This window comes from Neomonachus schauinslandi, chromosome 10 (genome assembly GCF_002201575.2).
Source record: "Neomonachus schauinslandi chromosome 10, ASM220157v2, whole genome shotgun sequence".
NCBI classification, from domain to species: Eukaryota; Metazoa; Chordata; class Mammalia; order Carnivora; family Phocidae; genus Neomonachus; species Neomonachus schauinslandi.
Window position 1 is genome coordinate 123,280,110 of NC_058412.1, and position 22,925 is coordinate 123,303,034.

At 49.0% G+C, this 22,925-nt stretch overlaps 3 protein-coding genes across 5 annotated transcripts in view; 2 read left to right on the top strand and 1 right to left on the bottom strand.

Moving 5' to 3' along the window:
- Window positions 1-1,989: 1,989 nt before the first annotated feature.
- On the top strand, window positions 1,990-21,953 carry SYS1 (SYS1 golgi trafficking protein). Of its 3 annotated transcripts, XR_002480284.1 has the most exons (5): window positions 1,996-2,188; window positions 2,402-2,641; window positions 4,263-4,330; window positions 5,519-6,585; window positions 9,884-9,897. XR_002480284.1 is itself a non-coding variant. In XM_021689359.2 (4 exons), coding segments are annotated over exons 2-4 (231 nt in total). In that variant the 5' UTR covers window positions 1,990-2,188; window positions 2,402-2,479; the 3' UTR covers window positions 21,940-21,953. The 3 variants fall into 3 exon arrangements, 2 of the variants coding, with proteins under 2 accessions (XP_021545034.1, XP_021545033.1); XM_021689359.2 differs by lacking the exons at window positions 5,519-6,585; window positions 9,884-9,897 and adding an exon at window positions 21,939-21,953 and having other exon boundaries at window positions 1,990-2,188; XM_021689358.1 differs by lacking the exon at window positions 9,884-9,897 and having other exon boundaries at window positions 5,519-6,808.
- DBNDD2 (dysbindin domain containing 2) overlaps window positions 11,270-22,925 on the top strand; it is a 30,797-nt gene continuing 19,141 nt past the window's right edge. The window contains exon 1 of the mRNA XM_021689355.1: window positions 11,270-11,325. The gene's annotated coding sequence lies outside the window, so the exon portion shown is untranslated. The remainder of the gene's footprint in view (window positions 11,326-22,925) is intronic.
- Window positions 12,510-15,851, bottom strand: TP53TG5 (TP53 target 5). The gene is made up of 5 exons (XM_021689352.1): window positions 15,804-15,851; window positions 15,469-15,540; window positions 15,175-15,305; window positions 13,238-13,718; window positions 12,510-12,518 (listed from the first exon to the last, which is right to left on the bottom strand). Exons 1-5 carry the CDS (start codon window positions 15,849-15,851, stop codon window positions 12,510-12,512), a joined length of 741 nt encoding a protein of 246 aa, XP_021545027.1.

Genomic DNA, 22,925 nt, shown 5'->3' on the forward strand with positions numbered 1-22,925 from the left:
AATGGGTAGGGAGGGCCTTCTGTCTGTGGGAGGTGACAGGTGGAGAAGGCCCAGCTGTGACTCAAGTGGGGTCCTGACTCAGGAGGAGCCAAATGTTCTGGCACCTGGAAGGAAGACCAAGCTGCTTTCGGGAACTGAGTCAGACCTCTCAAGCACTTTTCCTGGGCTTCTCCCTACTCCACCAGTTATTTCGCTCTCTTTTTTTTTCCCCTTCGGGAATGGTTATTTGGGTTTTGGAGTGTGGTGTCTTGGGTTCAAATTCCTGCTCAGTTTCTTATGAGCTGCCTTACCTATGTAGAGTCACACTCCCTTTCTAAGCCTCCGTTTCCTCACTTTTATTTATTTTTTAAAGATTTTATTTATTTATTTATTTGACAGAGAGAGAGAGATAGCGAGAGCAGGAATACAAGCAGGGGGAGTGGGAGAGGGAGAAGCAGGCTTCCTGCCAAGCAGGGAGCCAGACATGGGACTCGATCCCAGGACCCTGGGATCATGACCTGAGCCGAAGGCAGACGCTTAACGACTGAGCCACCAAGGTGCCCCCGTTTCCTCACTTTTAAAAAAGATGGATAATATCCACTTTCTCAGATTGTGAGGATAAAACAAGATCACATACGTATTTGATAAGCAGAAGATGTTTTCTCAGAAACAGTAGATCATATGGGTAATCAGTGGACCAGAGGGATTTGAATATATTTTTGTTGATCCAAATTGAGGCGCCTAAAAGAATGGTTAAGCTGGAAAGCACCTCAGAAATCTTTGGGCCTTAATGACTTCCAAACTGGAGTCCAAGGGAACTGTTTACAGAATTTCTAAATGATAAGGGAAACCACATACTTACTCTTGATAAAGTCTCACGTTTCTTTACTTTTGTCTGGAATTGTATCAACTCAAGGTGGTAATATGATTATCACATGCTGTTCAGAAGTTCTGATTGGCAGTTACATGTGTCTTTGATAAGTTTTTTTAATGGGGAACTAATTGTGGAGGGTAGATTGAATATTGGCAAACATTAATCATGTCTAAGTCCTCATTTCATAATCAGGGAAGCTGGGGTTTAAAGAGGGAAGTGGCTTGCTAGTCGAGCAGCTAGTAGAGCTGGCTCTAAAACCCACGTTCTTTCCCTGGAATCAGTTACTTCCCTTTTTCCATTCTGGAGAAGGGGCATCTAGGCTCAATGAAGTTGAGGGGTTTGTGTCGGCTGGGACAGGAATAAAGTGATTCATCAATTTCCTGTTACTCTTTCTCTGTTTTGACTCATTCAGCAAATATTTACTGACTGTGTACACTATGTGGACTCAGAGGAGAAGGCGGAGACAAAACAGTTACGGTGGCAGGCGGGGTCAGAATCTGCTTCCAGGTATGACTTCAGAACCTGTCCTTTTTCTGTTTTAAATATATATGTATATATAAATATAAACGGATACCCACGTTATAAAGCACCCACTACTTTGCCTCCTAATAATTAGATTGGGTCAGAGGGCAGGGATTGTCCCATTCGTACGTGTCCAAACCCTCCTGGCACTCAGTAGCACGAAATCAGCGCTGCGATGTTGGCACGTGAATTCTACTCCTGACTGCCACTAACTCTATGTATTTGAGGCAGTATGTTGCTTTCCTTCTCCGACCCTTAATCGTCTGTAAAAACGGGAACAGTGGCAAAGCCCTGTTTGAAAGGGCTTGGCTGGTTCACTTAAAGTTATCCCAGACTTTAACTAGCAGACAGAAAACAATCTACATTTAGAGATTCCGTAATTCCTAAACATCTTTCCCTGGTTCTTGCCCACCCCTCTCCCTACTCTCCAGGTTGCCCCGCTTTTCTTCAAGATTCCCCTGCAGAGGGCACGCAAGCTCTACCGCTCTCGTGCCTCACTTCCGTTCGCCTTCACTCTTCATCTTGCGCATGTGCACACTTCGCTTCTCGGCGGCCCGTACGCGGGTCTAGGTGTCTTGGCCAAAGATTGCACCCACTACGCCTGCGCACTCTCGGCCCCGCCCCCTCCACCGCCGTCCCCGGAAACGCTTCCTTCCTACGCCGTCGCTGCCGCTGCCTCCGCCGTCGCTGGACCTTTGCCTCTCTAGGCCGGTAGGGCTACTCCTCCATGGTCCTGTCTGTCAGCGCTGTTTCGGGGGCCAACCGGTGAGACTGGGCCGCGCTCGGACGCTTCGATCCTCGAGTCCGTCACCGGTGAGTGAACCCCAAAGGAGCCTGCGGACGGGCGGGCCTGAGCAGCCGGAATGGGCAGGATTTCTCCTCACTCTGGCAATGGGTCTGTCCGCCCCGCCCTCACCCCCACTCCCGGAATGGGCTCGCCGCCTCTGTCCCAGTCCCTCCTCCCGGGCGGGGCGGCGTTGCCATGGTGACGGCCGGCTGGCTGAGGCCCGGCGTGTGTCCTCGCAGGTGCCAGGGCGGCCTCGGACCCATGGCGCGGCGGCGCTGACCCAGGCCCCGGGTGGCGGCCGGGCCCCGAGGGCCGGCATGGCGGGCCAGTTCCGCAGCTACGTGTGGGACCCGTTGTTGATCCTGTCGCAGATCGTCCTCATGCAGACTGTCTATTACGGCTCGCTGGGCCTGTGGCTGGCGCTGGTGGACGGGCTGGTGCGCAGCACCCCCTCGCTGGACCAGATGTTCGACGCCGAGGTAGGGTCCCCTGGCCGGTGTGGGCGGAGCCTCGGCCTCGCGGGGTGTGTTTGTGGGTCCGACCCCCACCCCCGGGATCTAGACGTGGCTGGACCACCATCTCACTTTGTGACCCCGGGAAAGGGACCTCTTCTTTCTGAGCCTCAGGTTCCCCATCCATAAAATGAAACCACTGACAACAGAGGCAGATTATTAGTACAAAGGAAAGGATGTGGATATCATAAAGAATAAGCTTGTGTTCCAGGCAACCTGATGCATCTCCTCTCTGACACTCTGAAAAAGTGACTTCACTTTCCTGGCCCCAGATTCTCAGGTGCCAAATTGGAGGGGGGGGGGTGGATAAAAGAGCATTCATGGGGGTATTATGGAAACTGCCTAGAGTATGGGATTGGACCTCAGTTAAAATTACGCTTACTACCTGTGTGATGTGGGGCAAGTGTTGTCCCGTCTAAACCTCAGTTTTCTTGTCTGCAAAATCATGAGACCAGTGGCAGAGCTCGTGGACTGCAATACAAAGAGCCTGTACTTTGGATTCAGGAAGGTTTAGCGTCCAATCTAGGTCCAAATATACTAGCCATGGGACTTTGGGTAGGTTGCTTCACCTTTCTGAGCCTATTTTCTCTTTTGGAAACTGGACAGAATAATTCTTAGCAAAATGTTATGAGGCCCAGAGACCCCAGAGGACCTAGGAAGATGAAAGTGCTTTATCAAGTAATGGAGGGCTATGAGATGGTTGCATCTGAGAAGCAGCTGTGTTGTATGGTAATGAGCCCAGCTTTCGGAGCCAGGAGATTGGGAATGGAATCTTTGCCCCTGCTGCTTATTCTCTGTGTAGCCCTTGGGCAAGGTATTATCTGAAAAGAGATAACAGTAATGATAACAATAGCTTTGCGAGGTTGTTGTGAGGATTACAGGAGATTATGAAAGTCAGAGGCCTTTGTAAACTGACAGTGCTGGGCAGATGGTATTCAGTAGTATTGTCTCTAGAGTGGTGGAAGTTGCACACACACTGAGTGCCCAGTAGTAGCCTCTTAGGAGCCTCTGTCCTCCTGGGAAGGGCCTGTGGGAATCCTGGGCTTTGTTGAAGAGCCATCTCATGCACACGACCTGGAGACCTGGATTCTAGACCAGGGGTTGGCGGACCTTTCCTTAAAGGGCAAGATAGTAAAGGTTTTAGGTCACAACTACTCGACTCCGCCGTTGTGGTGCAAAAGTAGCCAGAGATAGTACTAAGCAAATAGGTGTGGTAGGGTTTCTTTCCATAAGACCTTATTTACAAAACTAGGTGTCTGATTGGTGGGGCCTCAGTTTGCCGAACCCTGTAATAGTCCGTACTCTTGCTGTTTACTTACTGTATCATTTTGGGCAAGTTACTTAATGTCTCTGAACTTTTGCTTCTCCTTTGTAAGTCTTTTCCCGGCTGCTGTTTGGGGTCAAATGAGATACCATAGTGGATGTCTGTGAAAGCACCTTGTTGGAAATAGGCTGCCATACAGACGCAGGGCCCTGTGGTCTTCTGTGCTCTGGGAAGAATGCTTTTTCCTTAGGAGGTCCTGGAGCTTAGAGCTCTGCCAAGCCAAGTCACTTTTCCAGCATATTTCCATTTGTGATTCCCCCTCAGATCCTGGGCTTTTCCACCCCACCAGGCCGGCTCTCCATGATGTCCTTCATCCTCAACGCCCTCACCTGGTGAGTATCACCAGTTTTGCTCTCCAGCTTTTGGGGTCCCAACACTGGAACTAACTTCCTAAATCCAGACATGAGACAGGCTGGCACTTGTTCCTGGGGAGTGGTGGATGAAAGTGGGTGGCAAAGGCCAGTTCTGGGACTGGCTGCATTATAGGGCTCCTTCCATCACGATTTTGCCTTAGCTGAAAAGCTCTTAACATCACTCTGCATGCTGCCTGTGGGATAGCTTCCATCTCAGATCACTTCCCTGTTGTGGAACGAGGTGAGGAAGGGATTGGACCGGTAGTCAGGAGAAGTCGGTTCTGTTCTTGATCCATGTGCCATTGGCCAAATTACTTCCCTCCTGTCTAGGCCTTGGGCTCCTCGTCGGTACACCTGAGGGGTTTGACTGGGTAACATTTAAGGCCATTTGTGACCATTGCCTGCCTCTTGAGAGGCAGTTTAGCATAGTGATTAAGATCTTGGCTTTGAATCTCAGTTTTCCCACTAGTCTAGTGACTTTCGACAAGTTGATCTATCTAGGCCCTGGTTTCCTCATCAGTAGAATGAGGCAAATAATATTACCTATCTCATAGTTGTAAGGGTTAAATGAATTCATTCATGGGAAGTACTTAGAACAACACCTTGCACATTACTGTTCTTGACCTTACACTGGAGATTGAAAATGGGTGGGCTGACTATGACCTGAATTTGTCTCCTAGATATGTTCTGTTTGGCATTCCACAAGTGGTGTTTAAAACATTTTTCCACTTAGTTGAAACGCAGGATATTTTATATATTAAAAAAAAATATCCAGATTTTTGGCTTCTTTTGAAAAATGGAAAGATCATTTGATTCCAGGCCAGCCTTCCAGCGTGAGGATTTGCCCAGCTGCAAGCAGCTTGTTGTCCCCAGTTTCAGTGGCCCATGTACGCTTCAGGGTGCTGCAATCCCCACCAGTCCCTGGGATTCCCCTGAGTGACAGTTACTATTTCTCATCAAGCTTGTACTTTTGTTTTTCTTCTACCCAGCCTGATTCCCTCCCAGCTACCTGCTAGCTCTCTCTAGGCATCTAATAATGTAACCCTTGCTTCACACTTCTCTTACTTGCTTCTGACCACTATGCTGTTATCCTAATTGTCTCTACTCCCCAAATGATCTAAGGTCAGGACAACCCAGTGACAACTCACTGCTGTCCTCTCCCCACAGTGCCCTGGGCTTGCTGTACTTCATCCGGCGAGGGAAGCAGTGTCTGGATTTCACTGTCACTGTCCATTTCTTTCACCTCCTGGGCTGCTGGTTCTACAGCTCCCGTTTCCCCTCGGCGCTGACCTGGTGGCTGGTCCAAGCCGTGTGCATTGCACTCATGGCTGTCATCGGGGAGTACCTGTGCATGCGGACGGAGCTCAAGGAGATCCCCCTCAACTCAGCCCCTAAATCCAATGTCTAGAATCGGGTCCTTTGGACACCCGGCTGGGCACTTGGCCCCACCCCCCCAACACCTTGGGCTGCTCAGACCCTCCAGTCGAGGTCCAGCCCAGGTCTGAGAGGAACCCTGGAAATGTGAAGTCTCTGTTGGTGTGGGAGAGATAGTGAGGCCCTGTCAAGAAGGCAGGTAGCAGTCAGGACCACAACTGCAAGAATGGCCTCTGTCAGCTGAAGCCTTGCTGTCTGGGAGGTCAGCAAGGGGACCTCTGTCAGGGTAATAACAGAATTGGAACCATGTCATTCTTGAGCCACCATACCTGTCACCAGCCTGTTATTTTAAAAAAGAACCAAATCAAGGATATCTGATTGGAGCAAACCACTCTTCTAGTCATCTGTCTTACCTTCCCGGGACAGCTGTTACCTTTGCCATGTTGCTGAACTGCAGCTATTCTGTTTGGAGAAACGCTCAGTTTCTGGATCTGTAGCCACAGAAAGAGACAGAGGTACAAAGTATTAGGCTGCTGTCAGGGAGAGGATGAGCAGATGGAGGCATCAAGCACGAGGAAAACACACAACCTGTGTCCTGCCACACACCTGTGTGCGCACACCCATGAACCCATGACTGACTTTTTTCCAGTTCTCTCTGCTGGGTCCCCACCTGCTGCCAGCGTTCAACAGAGCAGGCCCTAGGACCCAGAGAAGAGTCCCAGCATCGCTCCTGGTCCACCCCTCGTGACAGAGTCACTGCCTCTTCTCTAGGAATGACTAGGCACCCCAGCTTCCTCCGGACCTCACTTCTGGCAATAGTTCCTTTTTCCTGCCTTCCTGGGAATTCTGCGGTGGGAAGGGTATGATGGGTACCCAGAGACAGGAAGCCCAGCCTTCCAACTTGGGTTGTGCTGATAGTGCTGAGGGAGATAGGAATTTGCTGCTAAGATTTCTCTTTGGGGTGGCATGTCCTCTGTGAGGGGCTTGCAGCTATCCCTCCTATGTACATAAATACAGTATTTTCCATGGTTCTGCCTGTGCTTACTTTGTCCTGCCATGGTTGGGCCGGTGAGAGCCCTGCACAGCCAGACAGGGAAGCTATAGAGAATGAGTAGGCCACCTTCTCTTCTAGACCCCAGATTGTCCTTCCATTTGGTTAAAATACTAAGTGCAGGGAATTCCTGTGTCCTACCCCCTCCATCTGTGGCCACCTCTGCTCTGCCTTGGGTGAACTGCCATGACTGAGTTTCCTTTTTCTGACCAGTGATTTCTGAATGTGTTCAGTGGAACGCACTTGGTGTAGACCCACTTCTGTATTGAAACCATCGGTGTTTCTCTTCGGGCCCTTGGGAATCTGCCCAAGAGTGTGGGCAGCTTTCAGCTTGTAGTGTTAGGGCTTCCCAGATGAGTTTTGCTCTCTGCCCACGAAATTTTTTTGCATAGCCCTGCAGAGTAGGGAGGTGAGGCTGATAGGATGAAGGTTTAAGAGTGAATGTGCCTGGCGCGGGGGGGTGGGGGGTTGGGGGGGTTGGGGGGAGGGTGTTGCTGTGGCCAAGCTGGAAGAAAGCAGCTTGTTAATGGGACTTAAATCCTGGCTGCAGGGTCCAGGAGATAAGATCAACTGAGGTGACTTCCCCTGGGTTAGTGGGTTTCCCCCGACACCACAAACCACAAAGGCATGTGGCTAACGTTATTTGGGGAAGGTCACCAGAGCACACGTCATGTGGCTGCTGTCTCCCTTGGTCAGCTGGGGGCTGGTTGCTCCAGCTGTGTTGGCACACATCTTTGGGAGTTTCCTTCAGAGACCTGTGCCTGTTCTGCATATCTTCTCTAATGATAAATCTTTGCCCCTTGAGTGGTAATTTGGTTTTTGGAAATTGCCAGAAGTCAGGGGAGCCAATTTTTTTTTTCTCCAACAATATACAGTGATGGAGCTGGAAGACAGTTGGGGGGTGAAAAAATGTGTGACCTTAATGAAATTTGATTTTTTAAAATTTTTTATTTGAGAGGGAGAGAGAGCACAAGCGGGGGGGAGAGGCAGAGGGAGAAGCAGATTCCCCACTAAGCAGGGAGCCCGATGCGCGGCTCGATCCCAGGACCCCAGGATCCTGACCTGAGCTGAAGGCAGACGCTTAACCGACTGAGCTACCCAGCCGCCCCGAAATAATGATTTTCTAAAATAACAATAAAAGCACTGTCTAGAGGCAAGTTCCAGAGAGAACTGGGCAGTGGCAGGGACATGTTTGTCATTTTATTTATTTTATTTTTAATATATATATTTTAAAGATTTATTTATTTATTTTAGGGGGAGAGAGAGGGAGAGAAAATCCCAAGCAGACTCTGTGCTGAGTGTGGAGCCTGATGTGGGGCCCTATCTCACGACCCTGAGATCACAACCCAAGCTGAAACCAAGAGTCCGATGCCCAGCCGGCTGCGCCACCCAGGCACCCCTGTTTATCATTTTAGTAATAAATAGCTGTGCTTAATAGATGTCCAGCAGTGGGCTAAGTGTTTTACACGTTGTTTTCTTAATCTTTACAACAACCCTCAGAAGCAGGAAATACCATCTATATCTTACAGATGAGGAAACTAAGGCATTTGCCCAAGGTTACATGTTAGGAACTAGCAGACCCAGGATTTGGGCTCTGGCTTTGACAATAAACTCATTCTAAAGACATTAATAGTTAAAGGACGTGCAAGTTCTTTAATTTTACAAACTGTCACCTCTGCCTTCTACTGTATTGCTTTAAATACAAAGGATATATAGTGCTTTGTAAACATTGTGAGCTTTCTTAGAAGAACTGGTAGACAGTATATTAAATATGGCCACAGATTCCCAAGTGAATGGATGAATGTAGGAAATGTTTTTATTTCCAAAGGATAAGGGAAAGTTATCTCCACCCCGACACTGAGTTGGTGTATCTCTTGACTTCCTAGGGGGTCTGAAGCCTGCACCTTTTTTATCTCCCACACCCCTACCCCTCCACTACCTCAACTTCCATTTGGAGAGAGAAGTGGAGACTAGTGCATAACTGGTACTCAGAAAAGTTATGACCCGAAGAGAAATTGGGAAAGGAGAAAGGGATATCTAGCTCAGAGGGTGCCCCTAGCTGCCAGTTCTAGGCAGCCCTGTCCAGATCAGAGCCAAATGGAGGCCAGCAGATACCAGGGGGTGGGGTGGGAAGCTCCAGGACCCCATGAATCCTATGGGGTGCACGATCCAAACAGTCTTTCCTGGAAGCACTTTCAGCTGCTCAGTGACTTCCCTGATAAGAGTAGCTTCTTCTGGCAGTCCCAGGGGGCAGTCCGTGCACAGACATGGATCTCCTCCCTGTATCCGTAGCACAAGGAACACAGAGCTTCAGGGGCAGGTGGAGTATGGGCAGATTCAGGGCACAAGAGAGGCCCTCTGTGGAGAGGGAATTAAAGCCTTGCTTGAGGTTTTCTGTAGGAAAGTAGCAAGTGGTGGTGAAAACAGCATTGAGACAGGAATGGGTAGAGGTTGCTAAGAGTTTGGATCCCTGTCCTGCTACTCTATGGGCAAGACAATTGTAGGGGCCTGGGGCACCTGCGTGACTTGGTCGGTTAAGCATCCAACTCTTGATCTCAGCCCAGGTCTTAATCTCGGGGTCATGAGATCGAGCCCTGTGCTAGGCTCCATGCTGGGTGTGGTAACTACTTTAAAAAAAAAAAAGAGCAGGGCCCTAAGGCTATAGGACTTAAGAGAGCTGCAGTGGAGTGCAAGGTTAAATCCTGGATCCCATTACTAGCTGCGAGGACTTAGATAAGCTGCTTGACTTCCCCTTACCTTGGTTTCCTTGTTTGTAAAATGAGGTAAGCTAGCACTTCCCTGTGTTGTGAGGATTCAATGAGATACCTAGTGTAAAGCTTAGCACAGTTCCTGGTGTGTAGGAAGTGATCCAGAAATCTAAGCAGTTACAGTTACTGGGCCACTGCCCCATCTCTCCTCTTTTTACAGAGAAGACACCTTTCTTCCCAGCCTCAGTATTCTCAGCTGTTAGATGGGGAACAGGTTTGCCTGTGATCCAGGTGCAGCTACCAAGTAGTGCGCTCCTTTGTGTCATCCATTGCAGAGTGACTTCTGTGTATTCTCACTTAATCCAATGAGATAGGTACCATTATTTTCCCATTTTGCAGACAGAGAAACTGAAGATTAGATACACTTCTGTGTATTCTCACTTCATCCAGTGAGATAGGTACCATTATTTTCCCATTTTGCAGACAGAGAAACTGAAGATTAGGAATAAACAACTTTTCCTAACATCACAGAGCTGATGAGAAGCTAGGCCTCTCTGCCTCAACAGCCTCATCATCATCTTCACGTTCCAATCATGTTTAGTGGTAAGTGATCCAGAATAGTAGAGGGGCAGTTTCTGGAATCCAGATGTCATTATAGCAAAAGGCTGTGAATGTGAACATAAGATTGGCTTTTTAACATGCAGCTAATTCCCTTAAAGGTGAGCAGTTAGGCGGGTGCTCATGAGTGAGACACAAGGAGCTTTATTGTGGCACAGGGCCAGGGAGGAGGCAGGAAAAAAAGGACAGACATTTGTCCAACACCCCACAAACTGGCTTCACCTACATCAAGCCTGATTTGCTCGAAGCCCTGTGGAATTGATACTAGTATCCCTATTTTATAAACGGATGAAATAGGCTCAGAGAGGTCATGTGACTTCTTAAAAGTCACTCTGAATCAAACACTTTAATTTTCCCCCCAGTTAACTGGCAGGAAGCCGTTTCTGGGGGTGGTGTCCTCTGATCACTGAGATCTGTTGCAGCCTCCTGCCCAAAGCAGGATCTAACTGAGCCCAGAGGAGGAGCCTCAGATTGTAGTAGTCAAGCACAGGGAAGGTGGTAATGGGAGGGCCCCAGCTATGGGACTGTGGGAGGCAGGTTGTCTGAGGCCCAAGTGTCAGCTCAGGTCGGGGGGTGGGGGTGGTAAGCCTGGAAAGAGTGCACAGCTGGGAGTCGTTCACACTGTAGCTTGCATCCTTGCCCCTCCCCCCAGCGGCGCTCTGGACAGGAGGGATCCTAGCCTCAGCACGCAAGCACGGCCCATCCAACTGCTGTTCTTGGGCCCAACTCTGGCTCCTTTTGCGGCAGAGTGGAAGCTGCCAATCTTACCCAGGCCCACGCCTCTCAGGTTCCCACTTGGGGATCCCAGGGCAGGCTCCCAGGAAGACTAGTGCAGGGGGTCACCAACCCGGTGTGTTTTGGTTGGGAGCGCGCTGCCCTGATTGCCTGCATAGCGCGCACAGACACACGTTCGCGCAAAGGTTGATGGAATGGAGGGTGCTGGGGGTGAAAGAGCGAGTAGGGGTGATTTTTTAAATTTTATTTTATTTATTTATTTGAGAGAGAGTGAGAGAGCATGAGAGGAGAGAGGGTCAGAGGAAGAAGCAGACTCCCCGCTGAGCAGGGAGCCAGATGTGGGACTCGATCCCAGGACTCCGGGATCATGACCTTCGGCAGTCGCTTAACCAACTGAGCCACCCAGGCACCCGAGTAGGGGTGATTTTTGAAGACTGATGGAACTGATGATGTCCAGCAAGGAAACCGAAATGGCGACTACCCAGGAGGTGGGCCGGAGTGCAAGACCAGCGGGAAGACAGCTTGGAGTGGAGCTTGCGGGGTGGAGGCGGCGCGGGAAGCGGCGCGGTGGGCGGACGCGGGGGAGGCGCGCGTAGGCTCGCAGGAGTCGAGCCGGGCAGGGCAGCCCAGAGAAGCCCCGCGCCGGCAGGCTCAGGCTGGCGGCGCAGCCCAGGGCTAACGCGGTGCGTTTCGGGAGAACCCCTCCCATCTTCCTTTCTCCTGCACCGGGCATCTCCACCACCGCCTGGGTTCCTCCCGGGAAGGCTCTGCACCCCTTGATCCCTGCGCTGCTTTCTTGAGGGCGCCACTCCGCGCAGCCTGCCTCCAGGGGAAGATCCCCAGAAAGCCCGGGTTCCCTGGGTTTTCCTCTCCCCAGCTGCACGTTCAGGGCTATGGCTCCTGCCGACAGAGGGCGACCCCGACCCGATGGGGTCGACCAGGACTTGGAATTGGGGGTTGAGCGTGTCATGTCGCACGGGAGCTGTAGAGTCGAAGTACTGACACTGGGCCTGACTGGGTGCTTTCCTCGACCCAGGCGGGACACATTTCGAGGCCAAGCTGACACCCATTTGTTGACACCCGACGCTGCAGTAACCGGGGTGCAATGCACGTGAATGACTGGCTGGATGGATGCTCCCTTGTGCCTTTTTCCTTTCTTCGGAAAATGGAATGGGGAGCAGCCACCAGTTTTAGATTAGAATTCTGGCCCCTCCACTTCCTAGTCGCGTGAGCCTGGCCAAGTCACCTTCTGTCTCGGCGCCACGGTCTCTCATCTTGTTGGCTTGCAGGGCCATTGTGAAGCATCTCGCACCCAGAAAATACCTTCTATGACTTCATAAAGTGTACTCTTCTGGAGGCCAGCTCGCAGGGGTGGGGAGGGGTGCAGCTTGCTGGTTTCTGTGTGCCACGGTCTAGACTGACCTTAGGGGCCTGGGAATGGGGTGGAAGAAACCTAAAATGGTGATGCACGCTTTTCCTCCCCACCTCAGTCGAGGGCCCCTTTCCTCCCTCCCTCCTTTCCAGCCCCAAACAGGCAGAGCCGGCAGTACTATTCTTCAGTTCCCAATGGGAGATTTTATTTGTAGACTCGTGAATTTGCCCGCCCATCCCTCCCGCTTAGATGATTGCGCCATCTCCACCCTCACCTCACACCTCTGGCTCCCGTCCAAGGTCACGCCACCTGTGAGCAGAGACCTCGGTGTTAGGAGCTAAGAAGGCCGCCAGGGGGCGCTGCCACCCGGGGAGAGGGCTCAGGGACCAGGGCCCGCTAAAGTCCTGCAGGTTGGGGATCTGGGTTTTGTGAAAGGGAAGCCTCCCTTTCAGCTGGACCCCCAAGCCCTTCATGCCTTCCTCTCTTGGGACCTCAGTTCCCTCATGGAAGGGTGGAGTATTTTGTTTTCTTTCTTGTTTTGCTAAGGAACTTTTTGTTCAGAGTAAATCTTATTTGAAGCATAAATAAATGAAACGTGGGGTGGTGATTTAGTCTAAGAGGGGATGGGATATGGCAGAGCTCTACTTGACTGCTCCCCCTTCCCCCAACATTTGGAAATCCCTGAACTCCCTTACTCAGACTCCTGACTGAGATTCTGAGCCATAGCAATTGTGGACCCTCCTGAGGCCTCCAGGCAGTGAGATGACCCACCTCAGAACCCCCACTTCCAGTGCCCCTCCCCAGAGCCCCTGTTTGGATCTTGAGAGGCCCCAGCCTAGCCACCACCCTGCTGTGTGGCCTCCATCAATGGTTTCCCCCTCTCTGGGCCTGAGGGAGGGGTCTCCCCCTAGCACTGTTAGCTAGCCACAGCCCCCAAGAGTCTGGATCCTGAGCCTCTGACTCGGGCCCAGTTCCAAGCCTGGCTTCTGCCTGTGTCTCACCCCGGCCGGGCGGTGGTGTTGTCATACTCTGTATGGATGGCACATAGGTAGCTCAAGTGATGCAGAGCAGAAGCGGGTACAGCAGCGCTTGACCCAGCGCAGGGCAGATGATCTGCACATCACCCGAGGCCCTGGGAGGTGGATTCGTGTGGGCAGCCCCTCAAACCAGATCCACTGGTCAGCTGCTTCCATCTGCTTCTTGTCCCCCATGGGAGTTCTGTGCTGGTAGGTCTTCAGGAAGACAATGCGGGGGTCCCCAGTGGGTGATTGCCTCCCCTGGGCTCCAGGGCAAGCGGTCAGGTCATGACCCTTTGATGTCCTTGGGAGCTCAGGCTCCACCTGCTCCTCGCTCTGGTGCGCTGCCACGGGCGGCTGGTGCGCCCTGTTCCCCCCCGCTAACCCCACCGGGGGCTCCCCTGGGCACTCTAATTCCGGTATCTTCCTGGGGCACCCAGCCTCTTGGAGCTCTTCGTTATCTTGTTCCACTCTATCGCAGACGCTGCTGCTCCTGGCACAGGGAGGGAAGGCAGTCAGCAGAGCAGGATGAGGGCCCTGGCCCCCCAGCCTCGCCCTGAGACTGCTGCTATGCAGCCAGCTCAGGGGGGAAAGCTGGAGAGCCCCGGAAAAGAAACTTCACCACCAGAGGCCTTGTGCCTGGAGGCAGGGGAGGTGATAATGGCCAGGGGAAGGAGTCCTCCTGGCTGGGGAGGCGAGCGGCAGTGGCCAGTGGTTAGGACACCGAGGACTAGATGTTGTCTGCGCGGGCCACTGGCCAGGGTTCCGCCTCTCTGGATTTCAGTTGATGGGGTGAACTAGTCCAGTGTTTTCAAACTGTGCTCCAAGAAACCTTAAGTTTCTGAGGAGACCTCTCAAATGCCCTCCCCACCCTGGAGAGGGGCAGGGTGAGGGCGGGATACCTTTCTGCCCAACACAATTGGGGCCTGAGGAAGGATACTTGAAGAGAAGTTCTGCTGCTTTAAACAGGTTGGAAAACTATGGGACGAGAGAGGCCTGACCCTTCCAGCCCAGTGTTAACTGATTGCCTGCGCTTCCGAGGCGGCCAGCTCAGAGAAAGGAGCTCCGAGAGGGGGCGTTAGCCTTCTAGTGCTAGAAGGAGACTTGCCCCAAGGGTGTGTGTAATAGACTGAATCTTCTGTAAAGCACAGCATTGTCCTAGCTGAGTGTGTGTGGAGCGGCATGAGGACTCAGGCTCCACATAATGCCAGTACCGCTGATTATTACCACCATTGAGGGTCTGCTGTGCATCAGGCCCGGGACCCTCACACCAGCCCCACAAAGTAGGAGGCAGTGAAGTGGCAGAGTGGCTTGGCGAGAACAGGTTTTCAAGACCGACAAACGGGGGTTCAAATTTGCTTGTGCCTCTTACCATCTGCCTGATTTGGGGCAAGTCATTTCACCGCTCAAAGCTTTAGTTTCGTCGTATGTAAAACTGGGGTAACTCTGTCTACCTAATAGGAATGCTGTGAAGAATTAACTAAACGGGAAATACTTGTGAAGTACTTAGCAGGTGCCTAATAAATGTCAACTTTCTTAATATTCTGACGTGATTTATGAGGAAGCCGAGCCTCAGCAAGATGACTGGTCTGCAGGTGAATCTCTGGGTTGTGTGGATTTGAGGGTGAGGAGGAGGAGTGGCACCTGGGTGGTGCCCCAGTTGGTGGTTAGTCCCATAACTGGATGATTGTGACCATGGTTAGGACCACAACTCTGATATCACACAGGAATGGCTTCAAATCCTAGCTCTGCCACTTACCAGTCTTGTTAGCTGGGACAAGTCACTGCGTCTATTGAGCCTCGGCTTCCCACTAGTAAAATAGGGCTAATCAATACCTTTGTCATAGAGCCTTTGTGAAAATTAGGTTTTCACAAAGTGAAACAGTGCCTGTTCGTAGTAAAGATAGTCATTGGGTCCATGGTGGGGGCCAGGAGTGTGCCGAGCTCACCCAGTGGAGATCCCAAGGATCTTCGGAACTCTGAGCAGTGAATTCCAACACCTTTTGGCCAGGCTATGCAGTTCTTGGATCCGGGGGTTTGAGCTCTTGAGCAGCTTCAAGAGCGACAAGTTTTTTAATACCTGCCAGGGTCGAGAAACCAGGAAAACAGAAGCTTCAGCTTTCCTGGGGTAGCCTCCCACACCCCACCTCAACTTTGGCTCAACTCCATTCAGTGCTGGGCCTGGGGACTCCTGGGTCACTACAAGCCTGGCAACTAGGAAGGACCAAAATGGGGCATCTCACCATCTTAAGTCGGTTCCGCCCGATTACTTTGACAGGTTGTGGTATTTTGTCCTGTGGTTCTTCATCTTGTATCTGAGAGACAGAAGGAGAGAGTGCACTAACACAGGAGGAATCCCCCCAGACGCCTCCACTATGCTTCTCCATTTGGCTGACCATGGGTTTGACCACCCTTTGGGAGTTTTGTCACCTTGGTTTGGGGGCAGAAATGGGGAAACCATTCCAACTCTCCTGACCTCCCTTCACCCTTCACCTCTCCCTCCCCGCCCCACCCCAGGCTGGATAGCCCCTGCTCTGGGTGTGGTCCAACCCCCTCTGTGTCCACTCCCAAGTCCAACCTTGGAAACCATTCTATTCTTGGGCCTCTTCTTTGCTGATGGACTCATCCTGGGGCTGTGAGACCTCAAGGACAGGTGGAGCAAGACTGGTACCAGGCACCGTCTGCTCCCTGCCCCCCTCAGTTCGGCCAGCACTCAGGCCGGCCATCAGGATGTCTGTGCTGGAGCTCCCAGGGAGGGGAGCTGTGACATCACTGAAATTTGTGACAGCAGCAGGGCTGGGTCTCCAAGGAATATGTGTGTGGCAGGGGTGGAGGGTGAGGAGGAAACTCCCCATCTGTGGAAAAACCTAGTAGGTACCAGACAGAGACCTATATTGTCAATACCTCCCTGTGAGGTAAGAGAATTATCTCCTCTTTTTAAATAAAGAAGCCAAGGTTCAAAGAGGTTAAGTAGTTTACTCAAAGCCACACAGCTGGATAATGGTGGAGCTGGAAATTTAAGGTCTGACAGTGAACGCATGAAACCAGGCATTCCCAACTACGCTCATCTGTTCATCTGTATCATATGTTGACCGTGCACCTGCTACGTTTGTTATTCTAAGCACTGAAATAAAAGACAATTCTTACCTTCAAGGAACATACATTCTAGTGGAGGGAAAACAAAACAGTGTGTGTGCTTGTAAATGTTTAACATTTGGCTCTCTGAAACAAAATGTTCATCTATGTGCGTGTGTATTATAAATTGTACTGATAGAAATCTAAAATAATAAAATTCTACAGTACTCTTTGTTGTAAATTCTAAAGAGCCAGTTCATTCTTAAAGTATGTTTTTCTTGGATTTTGCCTAACTCATAACCATAACCAAACTGTGGTTGCAATGGATGAACAAATGTTGACATTTTCACTTAACACTAAAGAGGAAGAAGAAAGTACAAAAGTGAAAGAATAAAAATGTTTGAATTTCACTCACTCATCAATGACATATCAAGTTATCTGCTGTATTGGATCAGAGTTTTCAAATACCAGAGGTATATTTTCTCAAATTTTTTTTCGTGGTGTGCTATTTACAATGTACTAGCTATAGACGGGACATATGTGTTTACATTTAATTGTATTTTTTTTTAAAGATTTTATTTATTTATTTGAGAGAGTGAGAATGAGAGACAGAGAGCATGAGAGGGAGGAGGGTCAGAGGGAGAAGCAGACTCCCTGCTGAGCAGGGAGCCCGATGCGGGACTCGATCCCGGGACTCCAGGATCATGACCTGAGCCGAAGGCAGTCGCCCAACCAACTGAGCCACCCAGGCGCCCTACATTTAATTGTATTATTAACATCTCCTCCATTTGTCTCTTAAGGCTAGACCAGGGGTCAGCAAATTTCTTCTGTAAAGGGCAAGATAGTAAATATGTCAGGCTTTGCAGGCTGTATCGCTGCAGCTGCTCCGCTCTGCTGTTGTAGTGTGAAAGCAGCCATGGATGCTAAGCAAATGAGTAGGCATGGCTGTGTTGCAATAAAACTTTATTTACAAAGATAGTGTTGGATTAGATTGGGCCCATGATCAAACCCTGGTGTAGACAGTCAACAAAATAATAAATCAAAACCTGATTTATTACAAGTACCTGTGTCTCTGGGGCAAAAACTCCTAGCAGGGCTGATTTCAAGCTACCAGCGTGATGCCACTGAAGGCAGAGTTGAATGGAAATGCACAGTAGCATACCGTTACAGCTACTATAGTTCTCCAGATGTGAAGACTCTCAAGAACATAGATAGTAGCAAAAGGTAGCAAACAATTGGAAAATGATGAGTTTGAGCGTTTTTCACCTTTCTTTATAACATCATTAATTTGATTAAGTTTGTATAATTTGATTTTTAATGATCGCTATGCTTAACGACCAGTCAGCAGAGTTCGTAGAAGCATAATAGGCTTTTGCAAGCCCTTATGAGTCAGTTCCAGCACACCACTGTCATGTCAGAGGGAAATAAGTGTGGGGAGAAAAGTAAACAGGGCCGAGGGCCGAGGGAGAGCAAAGGTAGAAGGTTTGCTAGTATTAAAAAGGCTGGAATGGGCAGCATTCGCCAACCAGATGAGATTTGAGCAGGAACCTGAAGGAGGTGAGGGAAGGGCAGACTGGCTGTGGCAGGAGATGGGGGCAGGGAGGGGGTGGTGGTGAAGGGTTGGGACAGAAGAGGGCTGCTCGGAAGGATCTGCCTAGCCGGCCGCAGCAATGAGTGGAAGGGCCTGTGAAGAACAGCTTCCTGGCACCACCCCAGTCAGTCAGCCAGTCTGATACCCAACCGAGCGTGGGAACCGAACTCTCCACTGTACTGCCTCTAGGGCAGAGAGGTGTATGTGTGCAGGGGGTGCTTAGCTCTGCCTTTTAGGGGTGACACACCAAGCCGAGGCTACAGAACAGCTTCGTCCATGTCAATGTCCTTTATTATTAGGGTGAAGGGGGGAGGTTAACGTGCTGTACCCAGGGAAGAAACCTGGAGGTGACTCGAGAGGGAAGCTGTGGGGGACACTCCCTCTCCCTTCTGTCCAACCCACTACTTCTGGCTCCTCTTCCTGCTCAGGCACCACTCTTCTTGCCAGCACGATTTCAGCCCTTACCACCTGGACTCTGGTGGGCTCTATCAGGATCATCTACAACTGCCACTCAGCCCCCGGGTGCCAAGGGCCTGGGGACCCACCGTGTGCTACACACTCAGGATAGCCACATTATAGGCAGAGCATGACTCCTCTCAAGAAGTTCACAGGCCCGGGGGGGAGGTACTACTAGAATATAGGCTCTTCAAGAGCAGAGAGTTTTGTCTGTTCTATTCATTGATAAACCCCCAGAGCCTGGTAGGTCACAATAAGTATTTTTTTTTAAAGATTTTATTTATTTATTTGAGAGAGAGAGAATGAGAGAGAGCACATGAGAGGGGGGAGGGTCAGAGGGAGAAGCAGACTCCCTGCCGAGCAGGGAGCCCGATGCGGGACTCGATCCAGGGACCCCAGGATCACGACCTGAGCCGAAGGCAGTCGCTTAACCGACTGAGCCACCCAGGCGCCCCACAATAAGTATTTTTTGGAAAAGTGAAGTAAACAGCATTATCAATGACAAAGGTAACCCCAGGGGCTGTTGGACTACAGAGGACCAGCCTGAGGAGGTCAGATAAGTCTTTGTAGACACTTAAATGTAATGAGGAATGAAGGAGTAGAAGTTGGCCAGGCAAAGGGTGTGAGGTAGGCAGGGCATTCTCAAAACAGGGAATTTTGAAAACATAGGTGTGGAAAAGAATTATGACAGTTATATGTTGCTAGAATAGAAAAGAGGGGCCAAGAGTGCCAGTGGCTGACCAGGGCTTTACCACCAGGATGCTTGGAGTTTGTCCTGAGGGTCCAGGGACCCCCTGAAAGGGCTCTGGCAGCCAAGGCAAGGTGGCTAGATTTCGTGCTGGGGGCCTGGCCCGGCCGGCCCTGCCACTCTGCTCTAGTCCACGCTTTCCCCCTCCTGTGGTCCCCTCCCTCGGAAGTGGTGTCTGTCTGAGCATTTCACCCCCACAGGGCAGGGAGTTCTCCATGCCCAGACTCTACCCCAGCAGAGACTCCCACAGCAATTTTCCATGTTCCATCTTGTTTGGTCCTTCCATCACAGGAAACCCATTGGTGGGGAGAGAGACTTATTCAATGACACACAGCCTTGTGGACCAACTCCAAGGCTCTTGAGTGGAAAACCACCACTCTTTTTCTCCTTAGTTGTGGTAAAATACACATAACATAAAATTTACCAACTTAGCCATTTTTAAGTGTACAGTTTAGTAGAGTTAAACACATTCCCACTGTTGTGCAACCATCACCACCATCCATCTCCAGAACTCTTTTTCATCTTGCAAAACTGAAGCTCAATACCCATGAAACATCATCTCCCCATTTCCCCCTCCTCCCAGGCCCTGGCAGTCACCCTTCTGCTCTCTGCCTCTAGAAATGTGACTGCTCTAAGTACCTCGTGTAAGTGGAATCATACAATAGTTGTCTTTTTGTGTCTGGCTTATTTCACTTAGCATAGTGTCCTCAAGGGCCATCCATGTCATAGCCTGTGTCATAATTTTCTTCCTTTTTTAAGGTGGAATAATATTCTTTTGTATACCATATTTTGTTTATTCATCTATCCATGGACACTTGGATTGCTTCCACCTTTTTTGGCTATTATGAATAATCCTGCTGGGAACATGGGTGTATAAATATTTCTTTAAGACCCTGCTTTAAATTATTTTGGGTATATACCCACAAATAGCTGGATGATATGGTAATTCTATTTTTAATTTTTTGAGGAACTGTCATGCTGTTTTCTATAGCGGCTGCACCATTGTGCATTTCCACCAACAGGGCACAAGGGTTCCAGTTTCTCCACATCTTCACCAACACATATTTTCTTCCTCTACTTCCTCTTCCCCTTCTCCTCTTTCTCCTCCTCCCCCTCCTTCTTCTTCTTCCTCGATAGAAGCCATCCATAGGGTGTGAGGTTCCACTCTTGTTTTGTTTGTTTCCTCTCATAGTTTGCATTTTAGATTCTTTAAAGTCAGGTTTATTGGGATATCTTTTAATAGAGTAAAATTCATCCATTTTAGTGAGCAGTTCCATGAGTTTTGACAAGTGCAAACCACCACAATCAACATATAGAATGTTTTGTAATCCCCTCAAGTTCCCTCATGCAATCTCTTTGCCATTAACCCCCTCCCCCTCCCGGCCCTGGCAATAGCTGATTTGTTTTTCAGGCCCTACAGCTTTGCCTTTTCCAGACCATCATATAAATGGAATCCTGCAGTGCAGAGCCTTTTGAATCTGGAATTCTTTCAGATTCCAGAAAGAATCTGGATGAGCACATCTCAGAGGGTAGCGGTAGTTTGTTTCTTTTCATTGGTGAGTAGTATTTCACTGATGAGTACGCTACTGTGTGTTACCTAATCATTGAAGGACATCTGGGCTGGGTTTTTGGCAGTTCTGAATAAGGTTACCAAAAGCATTTGTGTGCAGGTTTTTGTGGGAATGAGTTTTTATTTCACTTGAGTGAATACCTAGGAGTGGGACTACTGGATCATATGGTAATGGTACGTTTAACTTAGTAAGAAACTGCCAGTTTTCCAAAGTAGTCATTCTGTTTTATATTCCTGCCAGCAGTGTGGGACAGGTCTATTCGCTACACATCCTGGGCAGCACTTGGTACTGTTAGGTTGTGTTTTTTAAGTTAATTAATTAATTAACTTTGAGAGAGAGAGCATGAGTGGGAAAGAGAGAGAGAGAGAATCTGAAGCAGACTCTGCACTGAGCGCAGAGCCTGATGCAGGGCTTGATCTCTCGACTGTGAGATCATGACCTGAGCCGAAACCAAGAGTCAGCTGCTCAACTGACTGAGCCACCCAGGCATCCCAGGTTGTGTTTTTTAAAAAGCCATTCTAGTAGGTATGTAGTGGTATCTCAGGGTAGTGTTAATTGATATTTCCCTAATGACTAATAATCTTGAGCATCTTTTCATGTGCTAATTTGCCATCTATTTATCTCTTCTGGTGTAGTGTCTGTTCAGGTCTTTTGCCCATTTTTAAAAATTGAGTTGTTTTTGAGGTGCCTGGGTGGTTCAGTCAGTTGGGCATCTGACTCTTGATCTCGGCTGGGGTGTTGATCTTGGAGTCATGGGTTGGAGCCCCAAGTTGGGCTCCACACTGGGCATGGAGCCTACTTAAAAAAATAATAAAAGTTGGGTTGTTTTTCATACTATTAAATTTGAGAGTTCTTTGTAAATTCTGGATCCCTTTGTCAGACATATGATTTTACAAGTATTTTCTGCAGTCTCTGGTTTATCTTTTCGTTTTCTTAACTGCCTTTTGAAGAGCAGATTCTTAATTTTGATGAAGTCCAGTTTATCAGTTTGTTTTTTTTTTAACGGATTATGCTTTTGGTGTCATATCTAAGAAATATTTGTTTAGCCCCAAATCACTAAGGCTTACTCCTGTTTTCTCCTCAACATTTTAGTTTCAGGTTTTTAAATTTAGGTCAATGACTCATTTTGCATTAATTTTTTTTAAAAGATTTTATTTATTTCTCCATCTCCTGCTCCCCCTGCCTGTGTTCCCTCTCTCACTGTGTCTCTCTCTGTCAAATAAATCAATAAATCAATAAATCTTTAAAATATTTTCTTTATTTATTTGACAGAGAGAGAGAGTGCACAAGCAGGGGGGCCGCAGGCAGAGGGAGAAGCAGGCTCCCCGCTGAGCAAGGAGCCAGATGCGGGACTCGATCCCAGGACCCTGGGATCATGACCTGAGCTGAAGGCAGATGCTTAACCGACTGAGCCACCTATGTGTCCTTGGATATTTATTTTGCAATAATTTTTGTATATAGTGTAAAGTATGGATCAACGTTCTTCTATATGGATATCTAGTTATTCCTACACAATTTGTTGAAAAGACTGTCCTCTTTCCTTTGAATTCCTTCACACTTTTCTCAACAATCAATTGACCATATATGTATGGATATATTTCTAGATTTTGTTCTGTTTATTTGATTTATATATCTATCCTTTTGCCAGTATCATACTATCTGGATTCCTTTATAGTATGTCTTATAATCTGTCTTGATTACTATAGCACTTTATAACAGCACTCAAAATTAGATAGTGGGTTCTCTAACTTTCCTGTTCTTTTTTTTTTTAAGTTTATTTATTTAAGTAATCTCTACACCCAACATGGGGCTCAAGCTCATAACCCCGAGATCCAGAGTGGCGTGCTCTTCTGACTGAGCCAGCCAGGCACCCCTTCTGTTTTTTTCAAAATTTTTCTTTCCTTATGAATTTTAAAATCAGCTTGTTGATTTCTACACAAAATCCTACTAAGATTTTGACTCTGTTCCTTGGACTTTTTGTTCTGAGTTATCCTTTCTTTTTTGGGCACATTTGCAGTTGAGTCATTTTCTCAACATGCTTCCTGCCAGTAAAATTTTGAGGTTCAAAGGCCTCTTTTAATTTTTCTCAATTATTTTTGTAAATTTTGAAATGATTATAGATCTATAGGGAGTTGCAAAAGTAGTACAGTTTCCTCTAGGGGTGGCACCTCACAATACATACAATATGAAAACCAGGAAATTGATATTGTACAATCCGCAGACCTAATTCAGATTTTAGCAGTTTTACATGCATTCGCT